The sequence below is a fragment of the Armigeres subalbatus genome, chromosome 3 (assembly GCF_024139115.2).
Source record: "Armigeres subalbatus isolate Guangzhou_Male chromosome 3, GZ_Asu_2, whole genome shotgun sequence".
In the NCBI taxonomy this organism is placed as follows: Eukaryota; Metazoa; Arthropoda; class Insecta; order Diptera; family Culicidae; genus Armigeres; species Armigeres subalbatus.
Window position 1 is genome coordinate 429060168 of NC_085141.1, and position 16729 is coordinate 429076896.

The 16729-nt window shown below is 39.7% G+C and overlaps 2 protein-coding genes across 7 annotated transcripts in view; one reads left to right on the forward strand and one right to left on the reverse strand.

The window, feature by feature from the left end:
- Positions 1-16729, reverse strand: part of LOC134227513 (putative uncharacterized protein DDB_G0271606) — a 441623-nt gene that overhangs the window by 349393 nt on the left and 75501 nt on the right. The gene's annotated exons all lie outside the window — the stretch shown is intronic.
- Positions 1-16729, forward strand: part of LOC134227514 (sex peptide receptor) — a 138511-nt gene that overhangs the window by 55833 nt on the left and 65949 nt on the right. The window contains exon 4 of the mRNA XM_062709067.1: positions 11889-12019. Within this exon, the coding sequence (XP_062565051.1) occupies positions 11889-12019 (131 nt within the window). The remainder of the gene's footprint in view (positions 1-11888; positions 12020-16729) is intronic.

Here is a 16729-nt window from a genome sequence, read left to right on the forward strand (position 1 = left end):
ATGACTGCTGGGGGAACCACCGAGTTTGTTATATTTTGCTCCAGATTCAAACTTTTATTTTTGTTATATTTAGTGGTCGAAAATTTGGAATGAAACTGAATCACTACTGATTTCACTCTAATGTTTAGAGTTTCTCGTATAATAATGTTTCGATTTTGCGTATAATAAATTATACAATATTGGCCAATTTACCGGTCACATTCAACGAAGAGGGCCACATTCGACGAAGAGGTCACATTCGACGTAGCGTAGCTGGCTACACGTTCGCTTCAAAAGCGGACGGTCATGGGTTCGATTCCCAGCCCCTTCATTAAGCCCTTGTCAGTCGCCGGGGGTGCAGCCCAAAACGGTGGCGTTTTGGCAGGGCCGAATTTAGCCGGAAGAGGGCCCTGGGGGCGACGGTTTGCTGGGGCCCCAAAATGTACAAAAAAAATGTTGGTTTTGTTGGTTGGTTGTCTCACCCTAAATCCGGCCCTGCGTTTTGGGAAACGGATTTTACCGACACGGCTGTCCAATGACGACGAGCAAATTATTCTTCTCGGAGGCATTTCCCAAACGTACCCGAATAAATGATAACCGAAGAATGCAACGAGCAATAGGATTCACGATATGGAGAAATGGACACATGGGCCCGGCGATAATAACATTAATGAATGTCTTAAAATAGATTGTGTGTGGATTCTTTACAGCAGAATAGCACAATAGATCACGGCACAGTAGCGGTTAAGTAACACAGAGTGCCTACCAAATAAAGAAAGGAATAAAAAAAATTCGCCAAAGTTAATTTTACTTTTACTTAAGGACGGATCAATCAATGCGTTCTACAGAAATGAGTGATTTTTTTAGGAGGCGAATGAACCACGAGTTGCATCAGCTGATGGGAGAACCATCTCTATTATTGTGATTTTTTTCTGTTCGGGAAGTTCATCACTTAGAACCATCAATCATTCACACAGCGAAAATCGGACGACTGCGGTGGGCCGGGCACGTAGCCAGAATGTCGGATAGTAATCCAGAGAAAATGGTTCTCGACAACGATCCGACAGGCATAAGAAGGCGAGATGCGTAGCGAGCAAAGTGGATCGATCAGATCTTCACCCACGAGGAGGAAAAGGAAGGTAAATTACACACTTCGAAAAAGCCATGTAATTTTAGATGCTTCGAGACCGACACCCACGAGCATCATTATTGATGCGTAATTGTGTCATGATAAATGTGAAACTAGGTCCACTTTTAAATTTACACGGCCATATTATTTAAATAAAAATGATAAAGTACCAGACGGGAATCGAACATTGGTTCGCTGCGTGAGCGCCACTCACGTTACCACCCAGCCATCACCGTTTCATGAGAAAGCAGAGATCAAAGTGAAACAAGTTCTACATTCTTCCGCGTACGCTATGTTCATTGCATCAATCCGTCGGCTGCTTGGGTGTTGGGTGCGTGTGTTGTCATTTCATACGTTCATCGCACCGGTTGCTGTGCTTTGGGTTCGATGAATGTAATTTTCAGTTTGTTTTTCATTGAAACTGTGGCGATTGGACTGAAACTTTCGTGTGCATCCTAATTGACTGAGAAATACATCTTAATTCATATTACGTCTTGCGTTATTGTGTCAGTTGTAACCTGTAACATTAATAATTTTTTGGTGTGTACCTTTCTTGGATCTACTGGTTATCAAGGGAACAAATGCAATATTAGACTTCGAAATCTACAGGAAGCCCAACAACACCATGAGAGTATTCCATACACTTCAAATCATTCGTATCAGCATAAAATGGCAGCTTTTCATCACATGATCCACAGGATGCAGACGATCCCCCTGAGCGAAGAAGGAAAAACTAAAGAGCTACAACACATTATGGAACGTGGAACAGAGGCAACAGCACTGCTACGCAGGTGGAGGTCAGCATATGTATATGTTTTAGTTACAATCAAGTACCTAATGGAAATAAATGGAATAGAATTAACTGATAAGCAAAACGTTCCGCTGAAAAAGCTTTAAAATTAGTTTTCTGTTAATTAAATGTAGTTAATTGATTTCAATTTTATACATGCCAATGCAAATGTGATCCATTATGCCACATACCTCCGCAGCCAGTGGCATTTTGAATACCATTATGTCATCGAGTCTGACATCACCGAACAATGTACACACAATGTAGACACACGACGTAACACGCGCGGTTTTGCTTAACCTATCCATCGACACTCGGCAGATAGTGTGGGGTTGCTACAGATACTTGCTAAATATGTGACAAGACTAATCAGGTCAGCTGGCAAATTAACATAACCAATGATGCCCCCAGGTGCAGGCTGTATCCACAAGTCACGCACGGAAGGAAGCCCTCGCGCTACAGTTACATGATCCATCCCGACACGGGCATAATCATTAGTTTAGCTTCATTCCCCATACTGATCCGTCCGGATTTAATTTCTAGAACATTGACAACACGCTTTAAAATTAATTTTAATTGAAATAAAACCGGGATTTATGAAATTTGAATAAGTATGAATAGAGAAAGAGAACTGTGATTGGTCACTGTCACAAATGATATAGAATACACCACGCTGCTTAATGATGAATTTTATAATATGATCATTTTTACGCACGTTCCGGATTTTCCGGAAGGTCCGTTGACCACCTCAAGAATCGTTACGATCACAGACTCACGGAATCGACTTCTTTCCGCACGGAACTGGTATCAAGTTCTATGTTCGCTACATATGTACTGCTACTTGAAACATCTTTCTCCCATTCAACATTCACTTTTGTTATTTTAAAGCAAGATATACATTCATATTTTAATATAAACACACTCACTCTTCTGCCGAGCGATAGTGATTAATATCTTAATATTAGACAATAGTGGCTAACACCTGCTACAACACTCCTAGTGCCTCCAGCTATCTAAGCATAACCAATTAAGAAATATAGATCCAACCAAATTCCCGGTTCTATCGAATAGCTGATTCTCTCGGGTTTCCCGGTTCGGTGGCCACCCTAACAGTTTGACTCATGCTGTTTTGTTTAACTGCTGTGAATGAAGGGAAATAATTCTGAAAAATAACAATAAAATTCTCGTTGCAATAACAAAACACGAAAAATCAATTAAAAAGAACCAATTCATACAACAACACCCAAATTGGTGCACAAAAACTGGCATGGTAATATGATTCATATATTTCATGTTGGCATATGAGAAATTCGAAGTTCACGGTGCCTTCCTCATTTAATGCAAACACGACATGACACAAATAAAGAGTGGTGAACTAAAATGGGAAACATGTTGAAACCGTATAAGGGTATTTAAATTAAGTAAGTGAGTTATTCAAATCATTAAATAAATAACTTTTATAGAAAACTAATCATTCGTCTAAATTCGATCTGATTCGAACAAATGTTAATGTAGAATTACTCGATGAAGATAACATACATTAAGGTCATGGTACCACCATCCGATATAAAAATATTAGGTGTGGCACTGTTGTTTTTGTGATATGTAATATAATTCAAAACATTAGGTGTATGATGTTGTTGTAGAGTTCCAACCTATGGCATCATTTCATACTACTTCATATAAAATTAAAAACGGCGCGAAGACCTGCATATGCGAGTATTAATTGTTATGCGCCTGCCTTTGTTATAAAAGTAGTTATCCAATGCTCATCGGTTCAAATGAGCGTTTTACACAGCACCACTCAAAGGACTAAAGTTCCCCGCGAAAGGGGATAGGCGTTGTTTTTTTATAATTCAACTTCAACATCCCACTATGAATCCTGTTCGCTTTTGTTAGCTTCGTTTCTATAGTGGCCGATTTGTTAACGAGAGCAATCTGTTTTTATGGCACACGTATCCGAAACGTGTCTACGGGTCTAATTGGTTCAATTCATATGTGGTTTACGGGATCGATTCAATATTAATGTTTTCGTATTCGTTTTGCTAAACCTATTGCCTAGCTTGCGCTTTGTTAACAGGAAATTGATCTTATTAGCTATATGAATGATGAATAGGTGTCCATATGTCCAAATAGTTATTTGTATTATTATCAAATAATGGCAAAGTGACTGAAGAAGATCTGTGAAATTGGTGATCCTATACATATTGAATAATTTATCCAGCAATGCAGGCATTATACGGAATGGCTCATCCAGAGTGTATGCAATTTGCAAATTGGCTCCTTTGAAATACACTCCAAATCTACTCCAGGTGGTTTGTTCAATCTGACAGATGTTTTAATTTCCACATCAATGTTCTAATCTGGTGTGCCAAATTTACCAAAATCATGCGCTCCGTAATGTAATGGGACGTTCCAAATCGCACTAGTCGTTTCCTACTCTGCTTACTACTGGAAACATCAATAGAGCTTGCTGACGTCTAATTATCTTTCTCTTCAAGCGCACACAAAGGAAAGAACTTGATTTCATTGGAAAACGTTTCCCGGTGAAAGAAAACCGAGTAGGAAGGCAAACAATATTATAACATAATTGTTACAGCTTCAGTTATTTTTAACAACCGTTGATATAACTAAGATATGTAACAACATTAGTTAACACTTTTTTTAACAACATTAGTTATGTTTTAATACAAAATTTAGTTATTTTAACAACATCCTGAACCAACTTTAAAACAGCCCATGATAGGAAATCTGTCAAACTCAATAACTCAATAACATGATAAAAATGTGTTAATCTCTTATAGTTTGGAGATCCTATCCTCAATATGCGCTTGTAAGGGAAAGATAATAAGATGACAACAAACTCAATATAAGCATTGAGAATTTAGTGAATACCAAATTGTTGCAACTGGGTTCAACAAAGAATTCTGTATCCCATTTTCTTCAGAATTCTTAGATTGTTTCGATATCTAGCAGCAAAATATTATAATTTAATTGTGTTTTCGGAAATTCCATATAAGTCAGAGAATTATCTTCTGACTAACTAAACATCCAGGGAGCTACGAAATGGTGAGTTGACATCCGGGACTTAGCGCCTAACATAGCTCTGGTTCTTACAAGTTCCAATACCCACGCTTCCAATGGTCTTCCGAGCGCCAGCTAAGAGTTGCGTTCTTAGCTGGTATTGTAGCCTGGACGCTGTTGTCCTTCTGACATCAGCTAGGGCGAAAGGGTGCGTCCTGTGGGGTCTGCCTAGGATGTGGTGGGGTTCGACAGTGGGCTCTGTTGAACTTCTATAAAAAGCTGCATGTGTACGCAAGCAGGCCCTATCAAAGCGACCGTGTGCCGCTCAAAACGCACTAGCCTAGTCCTGGTGATGGGTGGGACTTTAAACAATGTTGACCTGACTGATTACCAAAGAGCTGCGGCTCCAACAGCGTCTGGTCTGACATCCTGTGGCTGAGTATGAAATCCTATTCCCGTTGGATGGGGAACCTTGGGTTAACGGTGAAACTGTTCCCGAAACATCAATTTGTTCGAGAATCCGATAATGAAAGAATACGAACTGATTTTACGGCAACGCCTCTTAGCGCGAAACAACGGGCACGAATAGGAGCATGGAACGTTTTAACCATAGCCCACCAGTCTAAATTGGCACAACTTGCCAATGAGGCACGTCGCATGACGTTTGAGATCCTGTGACTGAGTGAAGGCCAATCTTTGATGAACACACAACGCCGTCGAGACAAGTTCTGCTATACTCTGGTTTACGAGGTGAACACGCTCTCCGGCATCGCGGAGTTGGCTTCCTACTAAGCGCCCAGGCACACTCTACGCTTATAAAATGAGAACCTATAAATGAAAGCATAATCGTTACCAGATTTAGAACACTGATCCGAAACTATGCTGCCGATCTGCAAGACAAAGAGAACGTCTACAGTCAACTCAATGCCGTCATGAATAGAATTCCGAAGGGTGATATCAAGATCTGTTTGGGCGATTTCAATGCGAAAATCGGATCCGACAACTCGAACCATGAGCGCATTATGGGACGCCATGGTCTCGGAGAAATGAGCGAAAACGGAGAGCTGTTCGCAGAATGTTGTGGTAATGACGACATGGTAATCGGGGGATCGCTCTTCCCTCTTCGACCGGTTCACAAGGTCACCGAAAATGGAAACGGATCCTTTTTGATGTACGGAATAAACGTAGTGCGTCTAGTTATCACGTCCTCATCGGCAAAATACGCCTACGCATTGCGCGGATTCGTCGGCAGGAGGAGAGAGTTGGACGACGGTTCAACATACGCCGACTGGAAGATGCCGCGGTGAAACGGTCCTTCGTTGAAGAACTGGAGGGAGACGTGTGCTGCAGATATTCCGGAAGGGGGCAGCGTGAACCGCCATTAAGAATGCCTTCATTGCCACCAGCGGCAATAAGCTGGGCGAACTGCGCACCCAGAGAAAACAACGGATCACCGATGACACCTGGAGGAAGATAGAGGAGCGAAGAGAAGCCAAAGCCGCAATAGAGCGATCAAAAACCAAAGGTGCCAAAGTCTTAGCCCGTCAACGTAGTAAGGAAGTAAAACGCTCATGTCTACGGGACAAGCGAATGTGGGCGGACTCTCTGGCCGACGCCATTCCGGAAGATCCTGTGCCTGTGCCTTCGGCCGAATCCGGAAGATCCTGTGCGGACCATATTGTCACGCTCCTTATCATTCTGGAGCGAGTCAACGAATTCCAAGAGACCCATTGACTACGATCACGAGAATATGTGGGGCGCCCTAAGATGCAAGCGGGTTCCTGCGTAGATTCTGGTAGGTTCGATTGACCGTGAACCAAATCGCTGGCTGCTGGAGCACCTAAACGACTTCGAATTGGCTAAGCTCAATGACCTTGCCGAGCGCTCCTCTTCGACAGGTGTAGTCATCAACGTCAACAAAATCAAACAGGGAGACCACTCTTGTCGACAAAATAAATTCCCGGGTTTTTCCCGGTTTTCCCGATAGGTTTTCCAAAATTTTCCCGGAAAAACTAAAAAGTTCCTGATAATGTTTTGAGCACTTTAGTCCATATTATGTTAAAAATGTATTTTATTTGAACGAAGAGAATAGTTTCTTGGTAAATATATACAATGTTCAACATTATTTATAAGTATCAATTATTAAGTTATTTTATAATAAGCATTCCGTTCTAACATTCTAACAGACTGCTGCAAAAGACTTTAAGTTCTAACTGCTGCTTCGTCGAAAAAGCTTTTTTAGATATATGTATAGGGAAAAATATGAAAATATTTCAACATGGTTGATTGATAAGTCATTTATTTATCCATTTTTATCTAAATAATGTTCATATGTCTAATGATTTCTCTACCTTCTCGCATTGATAGTCAAACAGTACCATCAACCTGTTCGTTTTTTTGCTGTAAAAAGACAAGCTAGGACTTCATTTACAATAAACCTTGAGCTTGATTGACTGCCCGTAGTTGCTACTCCATTATGAGAGATCAGCTGTTCTTGCACAGAGAACAACAGATGTTTTGCTTGGGACTAGCACTCATCTTCAATGCAGAAATTTGGCAATTTGTTAGGTCACACTGCCGCCTGCCACGTCAGAATGCAAGTCAATGTAGGGAAGAGGAGGAATTGATGACGCATTCCCTCGCCCACTGCAAGCCGAATATACCTCTGCACTTGCCACTAGTTCATGCGGAAGTTTATAGTTTTTTTTGGGTGAGGTTAACGGGCAGAGGTTCGTCTTGGTTCACGAGTTCCCAGTGTGGTAGGGGAAAGCAATTGATGGAATTCTAATTGGATATAGGAAACAAGCGTTCAGTTCGTTTTCATTTCTAGCAGTTACTGCTAAAATAGTCAATTTGATGGTGTAGCACAGAAATGGAAACGGTATGGAAGTCCATTTCCTGTTCTAGCGATTGCTAGAACATTATAAATATAAAAAGAAATAATACAAGGTAGGAAGAATGAGACTAGTCTGGGATTGAACCCACGACCTCCTTCATATGAGGTAGAAGCAGTAAATCTATCATCTAAACTCAGATAGATTAATCCACCTTGGAAGTGGTGGTGCCTTTCTAGCACATAATTTAAAAAAATAAAAAAGGCATCAGAAAGACAGAACTATTAATTTAGGAGGATAAGTTCCACTATTTCCACCAATTTGCATCTATTTGTTTTCATTTGAATGCATTGCAGCAAATTTATTTTCTAAGGGAAACCCTTGGCAAAAAAACAATGTTTTTCAATATCTCCGGAAGCGAAAAACTAAACCGCGTCGAATGCAACTTGTTGAGAGCAAATCGGATAAGGACTAATACCAAAAAGTGTGTCTCACATTTTTTGCATACACACACATACATACATACACATATACAGACATCACCTTAATTCGTTAAGATGATTCGATTGGTATATAATAGAAATACTAGAATAAGAGATCGGCAAAGACGCCATCTTGTTTCCAATCGAACCGTCAAAAGCGGTTCACCCATAAGAATCAAGCAAAAAGTTCAAGTGATGCCAGTATTATTTCCACGATATCACACCTTTTCATACGTTGCCATTTCGTCAGTTTTTCACTCCGCCGGTCTCTGGTTATAGGGTTGCTAGTATATAACACTATAGGTCTCTGAACTTTCTATCAGAAGTTCGGTTTTGGATCGCTTCAACAGCCTTTCCATATACTTAGTATTATAATACGGGAAATTATAATGTGTATGTGTGTAGGTGGTGCAGTACCTTTGGCACCTCTTTCTTAGGTGTACCTCTCTAGCAGAACGGTCTTTTTTAAATTTCAAATAGATTGTGAAATAAAGATAGAAAGATAGAACAGTTTAGTGTGTCTAAAATGAATCAAATTGCAATATTAAACAACAAACGACAGTAAACTGGTACCTGGAAATGTGCGTAAATTACAGGAAGCTTCCAGGAGTTTCCAAAAACAAAAAAGGTATTTAAAGTTCCTACGACTTTCCGAAATCTAGTCTCAAATTCAAGTGTTTTAACTTTATTAGCAAAACTGCTAATGTTACATAAATAAGAAAGAATTAACATATACTTTTGGAATAGAGATTTCAAAGAATATAAATTTGGGGAAATTCCCGGTAACTTGATCAAATTCTCGGGTTTTTCCTGGCTTTCTCCCGGTGATTTCAAATTCCAGTGTTTTTCCCGGTTTTCCCGGATTCCCGGGTGAGTGGCCACCCTGATCAAATCATTGGATGTAAACATGGTGATCCCTTCCACTAGCCGAGCAATTCTTCTTCTTCTTCTTCTTCTTCTTCTTCTTCTTCTTCTTCTTCTTCTTCTTCTTCTTCTTCTTCTTCTTCTTCTTCTTCTTCTTCTTCTTCTTCTTCTTCTTCTTCTTCTTCTTCTTCTTCTTCTTCTTCTTCTTCTTCTTCTTCTTCTTCTTCTTCTTCTTCTTCTTCTTCTTCTTCTTCTTCTTCTTCTTCTTCTTCTTCTTCTTCTTCTTCTTCTTCTTCTTCTTCTTCTTCTTCTTCTTCTTCTTCTTCTTCTTCTTCTTCTTCTTCTTCTTCTTCTTCTTCTTCTTCTTCTTCTTCTTCTTCTTCTTCTTCTTCTTCTTCTTCTTCTTCTTCTTCTTCTTCTTCTTCTTCTTCTTCTTCTTCTTCTTCTTCTTCTTCTTCTTCTTCTTCTTCTTCTTCTTCTTCTTCTTCTTCTTCTTCTTCTTCTTCTTCTTCTTCTTCTTCTTCTTCTTCTTCTTCTTCTTCTTCTTCTTCTTCTTCTTCTTCTTCTTCTTCTTCTTCTTCTTCTTCTTCTTCTTCTTCTTCTTCTTCTTCTTCTTCTTCTTCTTCTTCTTCTTCTTCTTCTTCTTCTTCTTCTTCTTCTTCTTCTTCTTCTTCTTCTTCTTCTTCTTCTTCTTCTTCTTCTTCTTCTTCTTCTTCTTCTTCTTCTTCTTCTTCTTCTTCTTCTTATAAGCTTTGCACTTTGCACCTTTGCAGTCATATGACTTATGTCCGTAATCGAAGCACTTGAATCAGGCCTGAGGCCTGAGCTACAGCAGGCTTCGGTAATTTCGTCCAGGCCTCGGCATTGGATTACCTATACTGGGCATAGGGCTCTCACCTGAACCCTGAACCTTCCCCTTCTTGGCCAATGGCGCATTCGCCTCCTCTACCGCTTTTCGCTCCCTCTTCGCCTTTTTGGGATTCACAATTTCCCTCCAGGGCAAGCCTTCCTCCCGGCAATGGAAATGGTTTCCGTCGTTCCTCAGCTAGCTAGCTAGCTAGCGTTCTTTAATAGGCTCTCGACTGTTTGAATCTTACTAATACATTTTTTTGGCTTTCAGTCTTTACTGGCTATTAAATTTTCTGTAAGTTTTTATACTATTTGTATGTCATCTCATAATTGTTTGTAATATGCCATTTTTTTTAATAGAACCCTTGAAAAAGATGGAATAATGCAGCAAGGACTTCCACTCCTGCTTTGCCTCTACAACCATGCTGCAGAGGGTAAGCACGTACTTCTTAAGGTCCTTACTGTACTTCCCGCCGTTGTCCAGAAAGGACATGATGTATTAGTATTGTTCAAATGTTTTGAAATGCCCTCAAGCGGAATTTTAGCTAGAATGCCACTGGTCTCGTCCTATTTCCAGCTTTGGAGCAGCCAGGAGCAAATCACAACACTAACCACAGGAAAGTAGACCAAAAATAGGTTTCAATACATGATACCAGAAATGCAAGATAATTATGGAATTCACTGACTTATTGTTAGAGTCAGATCGCTACTCATTCCAGCCCCGTAACGCTGGGTAGACACCTGTCACTGAGTCGGGGGCCTCTCATTAAGTTAATAGTACATCAACACTTTCTTTCCCTGCCAAATTAAGGTGAAGATGAGCGTGGCCAGAAGTATCAATCCTCATGCTTTATTGATTGTTGTCCTAGATTGAAATCAAGGACCACACCCACCTCGATTTCTGATAGCAATCTGGATAGGAATTTAAAAAGAAAAACAACAGTATCGATAGTGTCCAATCAACGAAGTACACTGTAACAATGATATGTGCCAGATCGCTACGCTACTCATTTCAAATTAATTGCACCGTTTAAGTTCGACAGTTGCTTCAAGCGGCGCGGTCTGTGTGCTAATCATTAACACGATATCATTGAACGAACGTTAAGTATCCCAACCCGTTTGGTTATCTACATGGCAAACAAAGAAAAGATAAACCCTCATGTAGGTGAATTGACCCTCACCAGTTCGATCAGTTTTTCGGCTCTACCGCCTATCGAGAATTAATTCGTTCGAAATTTCAACCTCGCTAACCGCTGCTGGTCATGACGTCGATGTCATTCGTTATACGCTCGGTTAGTTTCGTCTGCAGTTGCAACAAACCATCCAGCGATTGTCCAGGTGTGCTTGCAAAGCGCTGGAGCAGTTTCCAAATCAAAACACACTATCAGCTTTACTATCCTCAGCCAGTAGGTTATAACGGGACGTTTTTCCCATGCTCAATCACCGAAGGCTTACACATGATGGACGTTCAACGCTTTTTCCATCGTCGGCGGAATGCACTCCAGCCATGCAAACTCATCTGGATGCTTCGCTGAACAGATTATCAGAAACCCTCACCAGTTTTCATCAAGAGTATTTTCTATTGCCAAAGAGATTCTGGAAAAAGTTACTGATCCGATGTCAAAACTCTCACTGACATGGTTCTGGCATAGGGAAGGATTTAATCGAAAATATGCCCAAATAGCAAGTTATATTTCTCGGAAAACCGATAAAAATTGCTCTTCATCTCAGATCATGGCAAAAAGGTCATGGAGTTTTTGTTATCAGCTGAACGGATGTTTTCCGAATTTTCGTTTTTTGTTCGTTGACTTCGATACACCTTGCTCATTCACAGCACGGAAGCGGCACGGCATTTGTTTTAAGCTTGTTACTAATTAACAGTATTACTTTTTAATACAATTTGGCTGAATTTCCCCGTTTTTGTTTTTATTTCGCAGCAATGGCTCTTTGTGATATGTTCACCCTGCTATTTCCGGCGCCCGGTCTTCTGTACATGTACACATTTGGCAATCACTACAAACCATTATCGCCGATTGCCGCCTGCTACGTGTGGAACGCGCTGAATGAGGTAAGTTCGTTATTTATCTGCTGCTGGCCGGCTGTGTTACGGAGGGGAGGGGCATGTTTGCAGTTCATTAAAGCGAATGCACATACGTTCATTGATTGCTCAGAATGCAGTATGTCACAGCACGACTCTCGATCAAAACGCATTTTATCGTGCAGATAGCCAAGTTCATTGAATTGATTTATGAATAATCAATGAAACGAGCTAATAGAAAAAATAGAGTAGGATGTGTCCATTTCTAGTGAACTTAATTTTATTATTGTTTAGTAAAGCATGTAATTGCTTATTATCAAATGAGACAGATGATTTTATAGAGAATATCCCGACCAGAATGGAAAACAGATTCACGCAGACACGCTGTTGATTGATCCATGATTTGGAAAATATATTTTAATATCAATTTGTTCCCTTTAGTAGTTAACATTTTGTTACAATTTTGTGGAAATATTTTTCCATCCAACTAATCAATTAGGTACAAAGATTCACATTTCGATTGCATGTTTTTCATGCATACTACTCACATGCTGACTGCTTGTTCATGCTTTAGCGGATTACTTTCAAATCTGTTAATATTTGTATATTATACATTTATCGGATTCGATTGAAATTTCTATGATAATAATTTTGTCAAGTCAATGACAATATAGTTTGATTATAAAACTGATGTTATAAATATCTGGTTGAGATTTAAGCAAACTAACCTACTTTGCAAATATTAGATTTCTTTAAGAATTGGGTGAACAATTGAAACGGATCTTTCGAGCCCGATCTTCCGTATTACGAGTGGGTAAGGGCAAACAATAAACTGATAAAAGCGCAAACGAGGCACAAGAGACAGGAAAAAAGAGTAATCACATTATCAATTACTTGTTCAATCTGAAGCGAAGTGGTACACGCAGGGCCAGCCATTTACCGGAATGTTCTCGTAACGAAACCGCGGTGACACAATGGAAAGACTTATGGGCCACTATACGCAGACTATGGACCTCCAGCCAACAGTCTAACAAACAGCAACCTACTAGTAACGACGCTCATATAATAATATAAAATCGGGTTGATTCATCGCTAATACTATTAATAAATGATGTTGTTGTTTGTCCAAATATGGGAAAAAACATAGAACTAGTAGCGATTGAAGCTAATTTGACATGTGATTTTGACCCAAGTTTCTAAGTTTGCCATTTAATTATTTCCAAATTATTACAAATCTTAGTTATGAGTTTTATGTCTAATTAGGGTAACCAAACATTGGCATGACCAGTAGATATAGTAGATATTTTGGAAAGCTTACCTTAATTTTCGAGCAGTAATCAGAGCCTCTGTTAAACCCATAATTCTTCAAACAAGTATCAAACATGAGCATGTAATACAATTAATGTTTCTTACAGAACGTAATTTATTCGATGACATCTTTGTTGTCTTCATTGGTAGAACACACCAAAGTCACTGTTTAAGCGATTGGATTTTTTGGGCACATTTTTCAACAGATCTTCCTTCGATTTTTCTAGGATTTTGAATGGGGACAAGACAAAGAAAAAAAAATATTTCAACAACAAAATTTATAACCAACAAAAAATTGTCGTTTGTCTGCTAATTAAATTTTGAAAAATGAATAGCAAACAGAGCTAAGCATTTTGAACCACAACATTAATACGTCCTATCAAAGCATTTTAAAAAGTGATGATTTTGCTTAAGTGAAGCAGCGAGATCTAAGTAATTGCACTCATTATCCCTTTAATTTAATAGATTATAAAATTCCTTTTAACCGATGAAACAGGCCATCATAAACGATTCCATTAACAAACAAGCAACTCATTAAATTACCGAGTTTTCTCAAATTAATAAACATAATGTTCCATCCTTATCCACCCACACGATGCACGGGATATGAAAAGCCAAGAAAAAATGATAACAGCATTAATTAGTGCACGCTTACAGGAGGCACTTGTCTCCACTTCGCGTTCCGGATAACCAACCTAGGGCTTATTGTGGCATGCTGCTGTACCGAGTCAACTCAGAACGCGCCAATTTGTTTTTTTTTTCGCATAGCTTCCTAGTGAAGATAAACGCTGATATAAATTACAAAACTAGCATCGTTTGAGCTATCTTCCAAATTTACCTGCAGAACCAAACAAAACTTATCATTGTTGTAATGTATTCACGGTTCGCCTATAGGTTTGCAAAGAAACCACATTTCATTAAATGCAAATATGAAATTTGGCCTCTAAGGATTAAACTTTCCAAAACTTTAACACGAACTTGTATCAACGTGAAACCGCCTTTCCACAAGTTTCTCTATCGCTCTCCATCCGGCTCGGGTACCAAGCTGAAGGCTGCCGATAGTAAACCAACAGCCATCACCGTGTGCCATAGGGCTACCACAAACAACAAGACCAAGGTGTTACCGATGTTGTGTTCCACCATGGCATCACGTACGGATATGGGCGACGACAAACTTGCTGGCACCGGGCTTCCGGTTCTACTTAAACGATAATCTGAACAACATACACACACACACACCTACTGGGTGATACCCGATTGGAAGAACGTTTCGAAATTATTTCTCGCCTTTGTTTGATACTTTTTTCTAAGTAAAATGTCAAAAAGTAGGAAAAATGACAGCTTTCGCAGTTTGAATAACAACTTTTTGACATTGATTGATTTAGTTATAGAAAACGCTCAGCTATGACCAGTAGCAAATATACTGCCAGAGTGAATGTAGATGAGAATTACTAGGAGTTTCAATTTCAAAAATCAGCATGGTGCCTACTGGAACATTTTGTTATGGGTTTGGAATCCGTAGATATTTTTTTAATTAAGGCAGAAGGTTGGCTTGTCGTGTCATACACAATCAACAGGAGAAATAGACAATCCAAAACAGTAAGTAAAAGTTCGCTATTTGTGTGCTGTTTTCATCTTTCGCAGGTGTACATTTGCTTCGGTTGATAATTTCTCAAATATTTCAAATTTTACACAAGCCGCTCATTCAAATGAAAGCCTAGACTTGAAATTGTGTAATTGGATCTAAATTATTATCATAAATGTTAGGATTACGTGAATATTGTTAAGGTAATCAACAACAGCCGCAACACACCCATCCACAGATTAGAACATTTTTTATTTTTTGACAAAAACATTCGCGGTTTTCGAGAGCCTCTTTGCAATTAGGTAAAGATTGTGAATGTCTCTAATCAGCGGCATTGAATGACTACAGCGCCACCTAGAGGTAAAGTGTGGAAACTTTGCCTTTTCCCATATATTTAGTCGATTTTTCCCATATAAACTTCATGCTCGTTGAGACTTAGACTTGACGGATCTGGCTGAATTTTTTACAGTAGCTTCTGGGAGCAAAAAGCTTCATTTTCAGATGGTATACGTATCGAAAAAATGATTCTGAATTTTTTCATATAAGTGTGGTTCACCCTGATGCCCAGAGTATCGAGAAAAGAGAATTAGAAGATTTTCTGAAGCAATGTACATAAGATTAACCTGTGGAATTCGAAATTGGATTTCCTCAAGAATTTTTGAAACAATTGCTATAGGAGTCTCCGGCCGAATTCCATGTCAATTTTGTAAGGGATTAGAAAATCTGCTTGGGGAAATTTTTGGAAATTTTACAAAAAATTACTTTCTGGGGAAGTATTCGTTAAACATAGTAAAGGAATTCTCAGATGAATTTCTAAAGGATTCCAGGAGGGACTACTAGTGGAATATATGTACTCTAGATAAATTCCTGGAGGAACTTTCGGCGGGATTCATGGAGGAACTTCCAGAAGAATTCTTGGTGAAACTTCTGGAGTAACTTCCGCAGGAATTGCTGGAGGAATTTCCGGAGAAATTGCTGGAGGTACTTCCGGAAGAATTCTGGGAGGAACTTCCGTTATAGCTTACGGTGGAGTTCTTGGAGGGACTTCCGGAGGAATTATTAAAGGAACTTCTGGAGGAATTCCTAGAGAAACTTCCGGAGGGATCATTGGAGGAACTTCCGGAGGAATCCCTGGAGGAACTTTCAGAGGAATCCCTGGGGGAACTTCCGGTGGAACTCCTGGAGAAGCTTCTGGATGAACTTCCGGATAAATTCATGGAGAAACTTCCGTAGGGATTCCTAGAGGAACTTCCGGAGGAATTTATGGAGGAATTTCTGGAGGAACTTCCTGGAGGAATTCTTGAAAAAAATTCCTGAAGGAACAGCGCAATTCCTGGTAGAACTTGCAGCGGAATTCCTGAAGAAACTTCCGAAGAAATTCACAGAGGAACTTCCGGAGGAATTCCTGGTGGAACTTCCGGATTACATCCTGGAGAAACTCCCGAAGAAATTTCCTGGAGAAACTTCCGGAAATATTCCTTAATGAATTAATGGAGGAGCTTCATTGGGGCCCTCCTCAGCCGTGCGGTAAGACGCGCGGCTACAAAGCAAGACCATGCTGAGGGTGGCTGGGTTCGATTCCCGGTGCCGGTCTAGGCAATTTTCGGGTTGAAAATTGTCTCGTCTTCCCTGGGCATAAAAGTATCATCGTGTTAGCCTCATGATATACGAATGCAAAAATGGTAACTTGGCTTAGAAACTTCGTAGTTAATAACTGTGGAAGTGCTTAATGAACACTAAGCTGCGAGGCGGCTCTGTCCCAGTGTGGGGATGTAATGCCAATAAGAAGAAGAAGAAGGAGGAGCTTCATGATAATGTCCACATAATTTTAATTTTTCAACGTGAGT